This window comes from Eublepharis macularius, chromosome 2 (assembly GCF_028583425.1).
Source record: "Eublepharis macularius isolate TG4126 chromosome 2, MPM_Emac_v1.0, whole genome shotgun sequence".
NCBI classification, from domain to species: domain Eukaryota; kingdom Metazoa; phylum Chordata; class Lepidosauria; order Squamata; family Eublepharidae; genus Eublepharis; species Eublepharis macularius.
In genome coordinates this window covers 62,813,991-62,827,507 of record NC_072791.1, presented here as the reverse complement: position 1 = coordinate 62,827,507, position 13,517 = coordinate 62,813,991, and the positions used below count along the sequence as shown (strand labels likewise).

The window sequence follows — 13,517 nt, the reverse complement described above, 5'->3', positions numbered from 1 at the left end:
GTTCCGTTACAGGGTGCTTCCCTTCGGCCTATCTACGGCACTACGAGTATTTACTAAGTGTGTGGCGCCTGTGGTGTCTTTCCTTCGGGAGAATGGCTGTACCATCTTTCCATATCTTGATGATTGGCTTATTGTGGCAGACTCAGAGACTAAGCTGTTGCAAGATGTGGACTTAGTAGTCGGGACTTGCAAACGTTTAGGTCTGCTTGTAAATTTTGAAAAATCAAAACTGGTACCAAGCCGTAAAGTGTCTTACATTGGTGCCGTATTGGACTCAGTAAAGGGTAAAGCACTATTACCTCAAGACAGAGCTAAGTCTCTGAGGGGATTAATTTCCATGTTTAAAAGAAATCGTTTCCAATCTGTGCACACAATTCAATGTTTACTGGGTCATATGGCAGCTGCTACATCAGTCGTACCTTTTGCGAGACTGCATATGCGTCCGCTTCAAAATTAGTTTGTGCGAAGGTACATTGCTCTGCAGCACCCTCCATCTCTCAAGTTCTTGATACCTAGGGTCGTCCTGTCCTCCCTTGACTGGTGGCTGTCGGATGACAATTTGTTTAAAGGAGCCCTGTTTGGCTTTCTGCATCCTGAGGTTACAGTGACCACAGATGCATCCTTGCAGGGATGGGGGGCCTATTGTGGTTCGGTATGTGTACAAGATGTGTGGTCAGAGAGAGAAAGGAACCTACATATTAATGTCCTTGAATTAAGAGCTATACGTTTTGCACTTGTGTCCCTTGCAGCACTTTTGCAGAATCGTCAGGTGTTGGTACAGACGGACAACATGACTGCCATGTATTACCTAAACCAGCAAGGGGGCACAGCATCTATGATTCTCTGCAGGGAGGCCACTCTCATTTGGCAATGGGTGATTCAGAATGGTGTGATGCTTCAGGCTATACATGTAGCGGGATCAGACAATGCTCGGGCGGATGCCCTCAGCAGAGTACTCATGTTGGACCACGAGTGGGAACTAAATGTAAAGTACATTGGGCCAATCTTCCAGATGTGGGGCCAACCAAGCATAGATGTGTTTGCGATGTCAGCAAACACCAAGGCCCAGATATTTTGTTCAAGGGCAGGGAGCAACCCCCTTTCTATTGGGGATGCCTTCCAATTTATGTGGACCCACAAGTTGCACTATATGTTTCCACCATTCCCACTGAAACCAAGGGTGTTATGCAAAACAGAGAACGACAATACAGATTGCATTCTGGTGGCACCCTTCTGGCCCAGGCAGGTGTGGTTTCCAAAGCTGTTGCAGCTGTCCAAACAGATATATGTGAGTCTGCCTGCCCGGCAGGATATCCTGGTGAACGGGAGTTTGTTTCACCACGAGCCCAAGAAATTGCACCTGACTGTCTGGCGGATATGACCCCGCCTGTAGACTATTCTAAGCGAGTGGAGGAAGTTTTATTAAATGCAAGGAAACCCTCCACGAGGCGGTCTTACGAGGCCAAGTGGCTTAGATTTGAGACTTGGGCAGTCTCAAAGAATATAGTGCCTTTTAGTTGCCCTTTAGGCTTGATTTTTGACTACTTATGTCATCTGAAGGACCAAGGGATTAGGGTTACCTCCCTAAAAGTGCACCTTGCGGCTGTTTCTGCATTTCATGATCAGGTTGACGGCCATACAGTGTTCTCGCATTACAAGTTTAGTCAGTTTCTAAAAGGAATGTTTAATCTATACCCACCTGTGTCACCACCAGTGCCTCAATGGTCTCTATCCCTGGTGCTCTCAAGGTTGATGCTACCGCCCTTTGAACCGCTAGCTATGTGCCCCTTGGACTTATTGTCTTATAAAGTGGCATTTCTGGTGGCTGTTACGTCTGCTAGGAGGGTCAGCGAGTTCACAGCGCTTAGGGCTGACCCTCCACTTCTACGCTTTCATACTAATAGGGTGGTTCTGCGACCATGCTTTAAGTTCCTGCCCAAGGTGGTGTCTGCTTTCCACCTGTCAAAAGAAATCACGTTGCCTGTGTTCTTTCCACAGGCATCTACTAAAGGAGAAAAGGCCCTTCACACATTAGATTTGAGGAGGGCTTTAGCCTTTTATTTAGACAGGACAAAAGATTTCCGTAATAGTCCCCATCTTTTTGTCTGTTTTGGGAGTAAAGACAAAGGGCACAAAGCATCGTCACAGACAGTGTCACGATGGATAGTGTCGGCCATTAGTAAGGCTTATGCTCTGGCCAAGGTAGATTGTCCATTGGTGATCAAGGCCCATTCCACACGATCTCAAGCATCTTCATCAGCCCTTATCAGGGGTGTGCCGTTGACTAACTTTTGTAAAGCGGCTACGTGGTCATCTGCTGAAACTTTTGTAAAACATTATGATATGGATGTCAATGCAGAGCAAGATGTTGCAGTAGCAAGGGCTATTCTTCACTCCTTGTTCTCATAAGAAGACAGAATGTTTTACTCCAATGATGGAGAATTGCATTTGTGAGAATATGTTTATTGAACACGGTTACTTATTTTGTTGTTCCTGTTACAGATGGTTATTGTACATAATAGAGTTGGACTTCACCCTGCCTCCTTATTGTCTGAAGCTTGGTACTCTCCCATGTGTGGAGGCACAGAAGAACAACGATGAAAACAGGGTTGACATACCTGTAACTTTTGTTCATTGAGTCCTTCTGTGCTGACACACATCCCTCCCTCCTGCCCCGCTGTGAATTCCAGAAATACTACCTTCATGTACTGGGTAGCAGCGGCAAGGGAGAACTGAGGGAAGGGACCGTTGCTCGCCGTTGGGAACGTGACCGTTTGGGCGGGAAACGGTCACTGTGCACTCGCGACCAACGGCCCCTTCGGAGCAAAAAAGCAGTAAAGAATCTTCCGGCGGCTGGCCTGCGCCTGCACAGTCCCATGTGTGTCAGCACAGAAGAACTCGATGAACAAAAGTTACAGGTATGTCAACCCTGTTTTATCATTACTCAGACCTGGTGCAAGATGAAAATGTTGATGAACCACTTGGGAACAGTGACCACAGTTCAACATGTATGTCAGTGGCAAGTTGCTTCCAAAGTTCAACTCATTCACATTTGATTTCAGACGAGGAAACTTCTCAAAAGGGAGGTGATTTGTTAGAAGAACAACACAGTGAGTGGAACACTTGAGCCTCAGTAGTGGAAGACTCATGCTGAATCAGACAGAGCATGCCACAGAGCCCATTTGAAGGGACAGTGGTAAGAACTTTTCTTTTCAGCTGAAGTGAAATTATTTAGAATCCCCAAATGAGAGTGATCTGGCAATCAAATTTCGTGTGCATTTTTGTTGCTAAAATATCTCAGCTCTGCTCTCACTAGACAGTTGAAATGCAGATCATGCAGCAGAAGCTTGATCTGGTCAGTTTTACATGGATAGATTTGGAAGTTTCTTCAACCAAAGTTTTAAAAAATCTGGGGAGACTGGAAAGCACACAGTTTGTAAGTTGTACTCTGTCACAACTTGCTAGTTAAGTTTTGTCAGGGTAAAAGTAAGGGTTCATTTGGTGAATACCATAAATGCATCAGCCTTAGAAATTTTTTAAAAGTGCTGAAATGGACAACTGAAAAGCCTTCCCTAAACAAATAAATGCTGGCCAATGATGTGTCCATATTAAATTTACTCCTTTGGGTCAAAGTGTTTGGGTATGTGGTAGCAGAGCAATTCCTGGGTTTCCTGAATGACTCATTTGGCCTTGTCCCATTTTACAATCTGTTTGTTGACCTCCATTTGCAAATGGAGAAAACCTGTAATGTCATTTTCTGCTTTAAAATGAATGGAATTCTACAGTTTTAGGGCTGCAGTTGAAAAAGATCCTGTCCCACCTAACCTTAGTTACGGCTGGTATATCACACACTGGGAAAGGTACCATCAAAACTAAGAGGATGCCAGAGTGGTTAATGAACAAAGAAAATGAAACCATAAAAAACAAGAAGGCTTTCTTTAAAAATGGAAGTTCTGCCCAAACGAAAAGAAAAAGGAACACAAATGGTCTGTCCAAACAGGTGTAAGTTGACAGTGAAGCAAGAAATAAGAATCTGAAGAGCAAACTGCTAAAAACATTAAAATGTACGATTCCCCATAAATACAGGAAACCAGCTAGGGAGTTGGTTGCTTCCTAAAACACAACTGAATGAAATAATTATTATTGTAATGTCCTTGAACAGATTAACAGCATGTGGGTACTTAGAAGCTATACAGAGGGTTATAGAATTCCCAGATGTTGATTGATCTGGGGAAAATTAATATACAGATGGTTTGAACACAATTGTTTTTTTATATTTATATTATCAAAGGAAATTGCAGTAAGCTAAACAAGCATTATAAAATATACGATTAACATGTTTTCTTTTTCCCCTAGTTTTAATGCAAATTTAACTTCATGCATTACAGGAAACATCATTCCAGTGAAATTTTAGAAATGGAATGCCTATATAGAGTAACGCAATTAAGCATGTCTATTAACAAGATATCAGGAATTACACAGCATGTCTTTATTTTATGCTGTTGGTATCAATTTTACTGCATTTTATGTTTATTTTATACACACATTGCAAAGTTGTATAATGAAATTTACCTGTGAAAGTTTCATTTGCATGTTAGCAAAAACATGAAGGAAGCCAACAACTGCATCCCACAATCTACTGTGCGCCAGGCTCTGCTGGTTTCCAATGCAAGGACCCTAAAATTAAGGGGGAAATGCTTTAAACCTCAACCCAAGGCATCTGTTTCCAAGAGAAATATACAAACTGTTCAGATGTTTTTGTTCATTCTAAACCATAAGAAATAGAGCTGAATTTGCATTCAAGTGTTTATTCAAATAAATAAATAAATTGATAGTACAATCCTAAGCACTTACCACAGTCTCAGCCTATTGAAATTGGAGTAACTCTGCTTAGGATCGCACTGTGAATGTTGGACAACAGGAAGGGGGAACGTAAGCGTGGGAAATTGTAGAAGGGCAGAACAAAGAAGCCAAGAAGAGGAAAAAGGCTGGAGGAAAAAGGCTGGAGGGGCTGCACTAGCAGGAAGATATTATTTAATCTTCCTGAATATCAGGTGAATATTGATTATAGTTGTTTGATCACTCTGGAAGTGGCTGTTATTTACTACAAAATCATTTTTGCTCTTGGGTGACAAGGATAGATTCTTCATACGCCTTGCATCTAAACTACTGGTCAGAAGTGATTTGATGTTCCACCAAGGGTCCAGCAAGGGAATGAAAGGAAAGGAATTTGGGGTGTTTGTGCGTGTTTCTTTTCCATCACTACTAGTTAAATAGAGGGGAATGTGCAGAATAGAAGGGAAGAACAGCAGTTAACAATAATAAACCATATTATTTTGTTTACAAATAGCAACTTCCCTTTTGTATATACAGAGACATTTCTACACCTAATATTGATCATGACATTCTACCGAAAGCAGAGACAATGCTAACCTCCTTTTCTCTTCAGAAGCTTTGCATTTCTCCCATATCCACATTCATTTATATACTCTTCACAACACAGATAAAAAATTCTGCTTACCTGTATATATTCAGTAAGTGAATTAAAAATCTGTTTGGTTACAGCCAATGCTTTAGAGAAGTTACGTTGCCCAGATTCGTCAATCACATCCTTTCCAGAGTAGTACCAATAGAAGTCACTAATTGATTCCTAAGAATAAATATTAGGTACTTTTTCTTCTGTATTTTTGTGAGCTCCTACTCAAAACATTAGGAAATTGTAGACTGTGCATTGCATTTTTATGTTATTTTTATATAGTCCTATAATTTGATTACCAGCAGGCATTAGCTGGAGGATATATGCTCAGATTTTCTAAAAATATAAATGAGCATAAAGAATATTTTATTATTTCACCTATATTATAGAATTGCTATAAAAACTACTATACTGGAAATCACAATGAAAACAATCTACTCAAAAGTACCATCATTTCCATAGGGATCAACTAAACGCCATTTCACATACAGGCAGTTTTAAACATCCATTGGGGGAGGGCTGCATTCTCAGTTTTAGAAGTACAATAGCAAAGGAATTAAAACAAGCAGCAAAAAATGATGGGTCCAACCCAAAGTTCTCTTTCTATGAATATAGGAGCACTCAGCTTGTGCATGGGAAAAGAATTTTCACTGACTTTCTTTCCTATTGCAGACACTCATTTTTACCCCCAAACTCTTTTGGAGTGTTCTCTAAGCCATAGGAGAAACTTTTTAGGGAGGCTACAGGGGGGAGAGGGAGGCAGTAATAATTCAGCTTTTGGTCCTCCGGGAGCTCTTGGAGAAGGTCAAGTCTAAAGATGAAAGAACACCAGAAATGCAGACCCTCAGACTTAACTGGCGGGATCTGTTGCAGGCCACACAGGAGGAGGGCAGGATGCTGGGCGGCCACCACATTTGAGAGCAGCATGGGCTTCCAGCGGCTTTGGTGGAAGCAGAGCCCGCACAGCCCAGATTCAAATGCCAGGGCCAGCCAATCAAAGCAGGTTAGCTCAGGCGGCGAGGGGCAGGAAGACGACTGAGGAACTGAGAGGCGCTTCTTTTAAAGGGAGGCGGCTCTTGCCCCTCGACACTTGGCTCTTGACCAGCATCCCATCCAGCCCTCCCTTTTGTCACAACTTTGGAGAGATCAGGCAGTGTGGGCATTGGGCACCGATCTGTTTGGGGGGGAAACAGGGCCCGTGAGCTCAGTTTCCTTATTATGGGGATCCCCTTAAGGGGTCTGGAGAGCGGGGCATGGCAGGAACATGCCCAGCTCAGAGGCTGTCAGGTCCGTCTCACTTCCAGATGGTAGGGGATACACACAGGGGTGCACACCCAGGTGGTACCCCCCTAATTGTCATCCCATGGTTCTCCCCATATGGGGTCTGAGAGGGTGTGGTGATCATCAGATGGCAGGCGGGTCAGCCTATGTTCAGATCAGTGCCCTATGTGGCGCCAATGTTCCGCAAGCTGTAAATCAATAAAGTTGTGGCCTCTTTTAACTCCATCATGGTTCTCTTGTGTATTTTGTTGCCTTGCCTCCTAGCTTTCCTCCTGCTCTCAGCACTCGCCTACAAAAGGTAGAGATTGGCTGATGGAACTTTAACAAGACAGTGGGCATGTCAGTTCCTGATGGTATTAAGATGATGGTGTCACATGACAGCCTGGTATTGTGCATTCCTATCCTAAACTCAGTCATTCAGATGACACACACTTGTTAGAGACAGGCAACAACATTTTCATTAATGACTTGTGGCTCAGTTTCCTTGAAAAGATAGGCTTTGGTTTGCTAGCAAAACTGAACAAACTCTTTAGTTTTTCACCTGTATGTTTTTCCTTCAGGAAGAGGCTCAGTTTTTAGAGTTTATAAGTTTGAACATCCTGCAGTAAGTTTTGAGAAATCTTCCTAAGAGGCATGTGTGCTTTGGGTACACTAATACTGCCATCCAAAGTAGAGTCACACCCTTTTAAGTCCACTGAAATCAATGGCTTTAGAAGGATGTAGCTCTGCTTATGATGGCACTGGAAACCATTTCAGTACCTGGAACAGGGTTCTGTTATACCTACAAGAGGAGTGTCAAGAACACGGGAATCATCCTGCATAGGACTTCAATCCACCACTGATTTGAACTGCTTTACCTGCTATATTTCTTTTCCATCAAATATCCATTTTTGGATTTTACAGGACTTGGCAAATACTAATATTTTGGATTTCTCATAATTCAGCTGTAATTTGTTTGTAGAGAAGAAGCTAAGGCATCTATTCAGCAGACATCTGAGCCCCACCCTTGTACAAGAAAGTAGCACTGCATCACCCGCATAAAGTAGAATGGGTACGTGGGTAGAACCCAATTTAGGAAAATGATAATCTTCTTCTACTAAAAAGGGGGCAAAATCATTGAGAAATAAGTTAAATAAAAAAGGGGCAAGTATACATCCCTGTTTAACTCCTTTGCTGAAGGGGATTTGGGATGTTAATTCCCCTGTAGTTGAGCATTTAATTTGACAGGTAGTAGAAGTGTGAAGCGTTCTTTCACCAAATTTTCCAAGAATTTGCACTGGACCAATGTACAAATTGCAATCCAGAAGTTAGAAAATAGGGTTGCACCTATCTGTAACTGTTGTTCATTGAGCAGTCACTTGTGCAGTCACACACAGATTCTGTTTGTGCGCAGGCCAACTGTAGAGAGGTTTCTAGAAACTCCAAGAAAGAGAGAGTACATCCTTTCTTCTTCCTCCTACCAATTTCCTACCTTTTTCAGCATAGAAAGGAGGAAGGGGCACCCCTCCTTCAGTTCCCAAACGCTGCTGCTGCAGCAACAGTAGTGGAGGAAAAAAAGAGCTCAAAACAGTGCAGAAGAAAGGGATATGTCACTGTACAGGTAACCACTCAATGAACAATATTTATAGGTAAGCTATAGTTAAGGGCGACCCCGTTTTCATTGCCATGGTACCTGTGCAGTTCTACATGGAAGAATAGCAAGCTGACTTACTAGAACAAGGAAGGTGGGTGTGAGCTCCAGTTTAATAAAGATTAGAGCACCGCTCTTCATCCTTCAATGTATCCAAATCCATTGAATACTGCTTCACAAAGATACTGAAGGAGTACCAGGTTGCTGCTTCACAGATTGAGTTCTAATCAAATGACCATGGAGTAGAAAGAGGAAGTCAGTTTGAGCTAACTGCAGGATAGTTAGCTCATTCATGGCAGATATGCCTGTATGCATATCTGCCATGAATGTATTCTGTGTTCTGTACTGGCCCTCTGAGGGCATGAGAAGTTTCTCATTGATATTAAGGCAGTAGGTTCTCTCTCAAGTATTTACTTTCTCTTTCCCTGCTGCTTCCAGAAGTGTGCTTAAAGGCTGCTTACGGCCAGCTCGAAATGTATCTCTCTTGGGAACTGTGATGATTTCATTCTTTGTTCTGTCTAGTCTAAACCTAGCTCTTCCCTGGCAACCCCCCTGGCTAGTCTGCGCCCCAAACCGCTAACGGCCCTTATCCTGATGGCGGGAACGTTCCCTATAACTAACATCACCAACCCCAGTTACATCACTTCTGCCAATGCGCTTGTCTGAGTGCCCTGAACTTGCTGAATCTCTAATAAAGTTACTTCAACCAATACACCTGCGTGATTGTTGTGGAGGACTGGGAATTCTACCTGCCAAGGACTGACAAAGGTGTACAGGAGGATATTGATTGAGGAGGCCCCTTAGGAAACTGACACTTTTGCGGTGAAAACTGACCTTCCCTGTATATGGTTCTGGAAGAAGGCTATGGCCACATAGCCATAGCCATATGGCCTTGATGAAGGTGGATAAAAGTCCTCCTAGAACTAAATGCACCCTGACCTGGACAGTCCAAGTGAGCTTGATCTCAGAAGCTAAGCAGGGTCAGCCTTGGTTAATTATTGGATGGGAGACTTCCAATGAAGACCAGGATTGCAGAGGCAGGCAATGGCATGACCTCTGTTAGTCTCTTGCCATGAAAACCCCACCAGGGTTTGCCATAAGTCAGCTGTGCCTTGAGGGCACTCTCCACCACCACCAGAACTAAATGGAAGAGGAAACAAAACTAATCAAAAGGTAAGAAACAATTTCTTCTGCCTCCTCTCCCCACAAGCAACTGATCTTGTCTTTAAGGTAATGCATCCAGGCTCCACTGTGCCCATTGCTTTTCCTATAATGATGGCCAGTCAGAGGTGATAACTGGGCCTTAAGACCCAATTTTATCCCCCCTTCACCACTGAGAATTTATGTAGGACTCAACAGGAAGGGTGCCCTTTCCTTTCCCAGCATTCTATGGCTAGTTCCCTGGTGACTCCATCCAAGGTCTGAGTAGAGGCAATGAGCATTCAGCCTCAAATGATGAGGAGAGTAAAAAATAAGATGTAGCGGAATGCAAAATTTATGCCTTCCTGGCCTTAGGATTTAAACTTGCTAACTACCAATGTATTATGGCCTATTATCAATTATTCCTTTGGGATGGCATTGCTCCCTATTTAGAATTCCTTTCTGAAGATAAACGGAAGTTAGCCAAACTTTAGCATCTTGAAGCATCTAAACTTTCTAAGCAGCAGATCACACTTGCCAAGAATGTGCGCTGATTGTTCATCCACAACATTGCCACACAGCCATCTCCTTGAGATGCTACTCTTGGGTGTGCTCCACAGCCTTGCCTAATGAAACACATTCTAGAACAAATCTACAGCTAAAACATTTGGAGTCATTCCTTCTGTTCCACCAGCTCAAAGCCTTATTTTAGGCCCTACCACCCTAAATACAGAGGCGCAGGGACTATCAGCCTCCTTGCCCTCTTTCCTAATACAGGCCTCCTTTCCCTATTTATGAACAGCCTCCCCCTCCATCAAGATGAAGGTTTCCTTCTCAAAGGGGAAAATCACAAGCTCAGTCACCCAAACCATCCCTTCAATCAAAATAGAGCTTTGACAATGACAGCCCAGGCTTAGGATGTCAAATCTTAGAAAGTCACTCAATTCTCTTCTCAGTTGGCAAGATATTTGTAAGGATCAATGGGTCCTCTCTATAGTTTCCAGAGTATATGCCATAGAATTCAAGGCAATCCCTGGTGGTCTACCACCTTCGACCAGCCTACCCTCCCAACAAATGTTGGCAGAAATCAGTGTTCTTCTGCAAAACAAGCAACAATGGAGGTGCCTGTGAAGGAACAGCACCTTGGGTTCTACTCTAGGTATTTCCTTGTGGACAATAAACAGAGTGGGGCGGGGTAAGAACAATCATGAGTTTAAGAAATTTTTTTTAATTCCTGTTAAAAGAAGTTCAGAATGGCATCCATTTCAAATATTCTTCCTCTGCATTGCCCAGACAGTCAGTTTGTGACTCTCAATCTGTTTGATCCATATTTTTACATCAAGGTCAGACCAAACCCTCAAAAATATCTCTGCTTCCAATGCAAAACACTAGACCTGCAATACACAGTTCTTTCTTTTGGGCTAGCAATAGCTCCCAGGGTTTTTACTAAGGTGAGTGCTGTCACTGCAGCTGATGTTCCACCAGCTCAAAGCCTTATTTTAGACCTGAAGATAGGTAAAAGCACTCCCGACTACTGAAGTCACCTGGCTTTCTAAGGTGATTGCTGTTTCAAGCAGTACTTCTCAACTGTGAACCTGACTTTTCAAGAGGAGTGTAACCCATCCAAGACAGGGAAGATCTCACATTGCCAGTCAGCCTTTCTACTACCCCAAAGAACCTCTGCCTTGCCAGGATTAAGTTTCAGCCTGTTCTCTCTCATCCAGCCCATTTCTGATTCCAAGCACCAATTCAGAACATCAATAGCATTCTTGGAACTATGTGGAAAAGAACGGTAGAGGTGGGTATCATTCACATTTGAGCTGTATCTCAATGGCACCTTAATGACCTACAGCATGAACCTTGAGGCCTGTGGTGGATATGAGGACTGGTCAACAGTGAGGAAGAGTGAACATGTCTTTCTGGAGTCTGGAGAGGTGCTGGACTTGGATGATTCTCAGAAACAGAACCAGAGAGAGCTTTCTCCCATAATGCTGCCTTTGGCTAGGAAGACTGGTCATGCCTTGCTATTGATGTGAATGGTTTACAGATGGAGCTTCTGGAGATACTGTGTTCCTTACCCAGTCAGAGGAGGAAAAATGTATGGTCATCAGGGTAAGGGACTTTTGCCCCACAGAATGTACATTTTAAATAGATCTTTTGAGGCCATTTTGAAGGCCATTTGCTCTTTTAAAAAAATGTAGTAACTTTCAAAAATATCAAGCAAAGAGAAAACAAACTGTGCCCTGTTTTCCTCAGATGAAGGAGAAAAAAATAAGTCTTACATTTTGCCTAAAAGGAGCTTTGATGAAAGACAGCCTCTCTCAGCAAAACTGAAGGAGGGGCACCCCTTCATCCTTCTTTTCATTCTGAAAAGGTTGGCATTCAGTGTGAGGAAGGGAGAAGGGACTAACCTCTGCATCTTGAAGCTTCTAGAAACCTCTCTGCGGTTGGCCTGTGCATGCATAGAACCCATGTTGGACTGCTCAGGTATCATGATGATGAACAGATAGTTTAAGGCCTATGTCCATAACAGTCTACACCAAATCAATTAGAAGTTTGGTTATTAAAGCTGTACCTGTTTATTCACCTAGACAGAGTCCTACAGGTTGTAAGTTTTCAGCTTTTACAAGTCTGTCCTCACAAGTATGTAAGTTTTATTTATTACTTCATTCATAGTCCACTTTTCTCACAAAGGGTCTGTTTCTGTCCACATATTCCATCAAAGCAGCTTACAATAAAATGACTAAAATTAAATAACAAGCAGTATAAGATAACCAGGAACAACAGGAGGAGATGCAAGAGTGGATAATATCATAGAAGCTAAAAGAAAAGAAAGGACAGTGGAAGGAAACTACCAACAGCAGTGAAAACTATAAAAAATAGACACAGTGCTAGTGTTTCTAAAGCAAGAGTTAATACAGTGGAAACAATAAAAATTGCTCTGCATCTTACCTGAAGACGCAAGAGATAATCAACTGTGCTAATAATAATATTCACTGTTGTGGTATTGCCCATCTGAGTGCGCAGATAATTCTGAAAATCTGAAATGGTAAAATAATTTGAGTAAATAAATGAAAAAATACATACAAATCATAAACATTTTCATATTTCTGTCTATACTGATAATGAAAAAAACGTGAATTGCATTATCATCCTGAAGGGAATGTTATCTTTATCAATTGTATTTCATACATACCACTACAGTATCATGTTTTAAAAAATAGGACAAAATTTAAACATTTCATAAACAAAAGCTATCAGAAATAGTATGTGCAAATTTTCTCACATTTTATTTTATCATTTATTATGTGCTTAAATTATGAATTGGCAATCTGGTTTCTGGTTAGAAAAAACTACTTTATGTTAGAAATGGATTTTCCTCAGAAGTCTAAGATATCATTTAATCATAGATGGTTGAATTAATTCCTTTTCTGGAAAAAATGAAAATAAGTTTAGATGGGTAAAACATTGGATAGCTTTTCTCTCCAAGATATGATTTTAATACGGCAAATTACTGACAAAGTAATTTTTCAGCCCACTTACCATTGTTATGACCTTCACACAGCAGTTGTAAAAATCTAAACAGATCTTTAGTAAACTCATCATTCTGTAGTACTTTCTCACCTTGAAAATATACAGTACAATGAATTATGCAATCATCAGTCATTTTCAAAACATGCAGAACATATATTGTTGTCCAACAGCATCTTTCAAACTAAGTGATTTTAATAAAAAGCAAATACTGTAAGCTGATTTACAGTAATTTTTAAAAGAATGTATTGGAGAGAATGATAAAAAACAAACTATGAAACAGAAAGAGCAAAACCAAAATATTTTGCACTCGCATTCATGATCAAAACTACAGGACTAAAGGTCTAATAGGTAAATGGTTAGTCATTAATAAAACCATGCCTTAAATATGAAAGACACTTCTTTAATTAAGCATCAAATTGTTTCTTCAAGCTCAACACGCAACCGGCTGCAGACCAT

At 41.7% G+C, this 13,517-nt stretch overlaps 1 protein-coding gene across 1 annotated transcript in view; it reads right to left on the bottom strand.

The window, feature by feature from the left end:
- Positions 1-13,517, bottom strand: part of RYR3 (ryanodine receptor 3) — a 479,585-nt gene that overhangs the window by 47,073 nt on the left and 418,995 nt on the right. Inside the window, exons 85-88 of the mRNA XM_054969918.1 lie at positions 13,071-13,151; positions 12,480-12,568; positions 5,522-5,650; positions 4,573-4,677 (exon numbers count right to left, since the gene is read on the bottom strand). Of these exons, the coding sequence (XP_054825893.1) occupies positions 4,573-4,677; positions 5,522-5,650; positions 12,480-12,568; positions 13,071-13,151 (404 nt within the window). The remainder of the gene's footprint in view (positions 1-4,572; positions 4,678-5,521; positions 5,651-12,479; positions 12,569-13,070; positions 13,152-13,517) is intronic.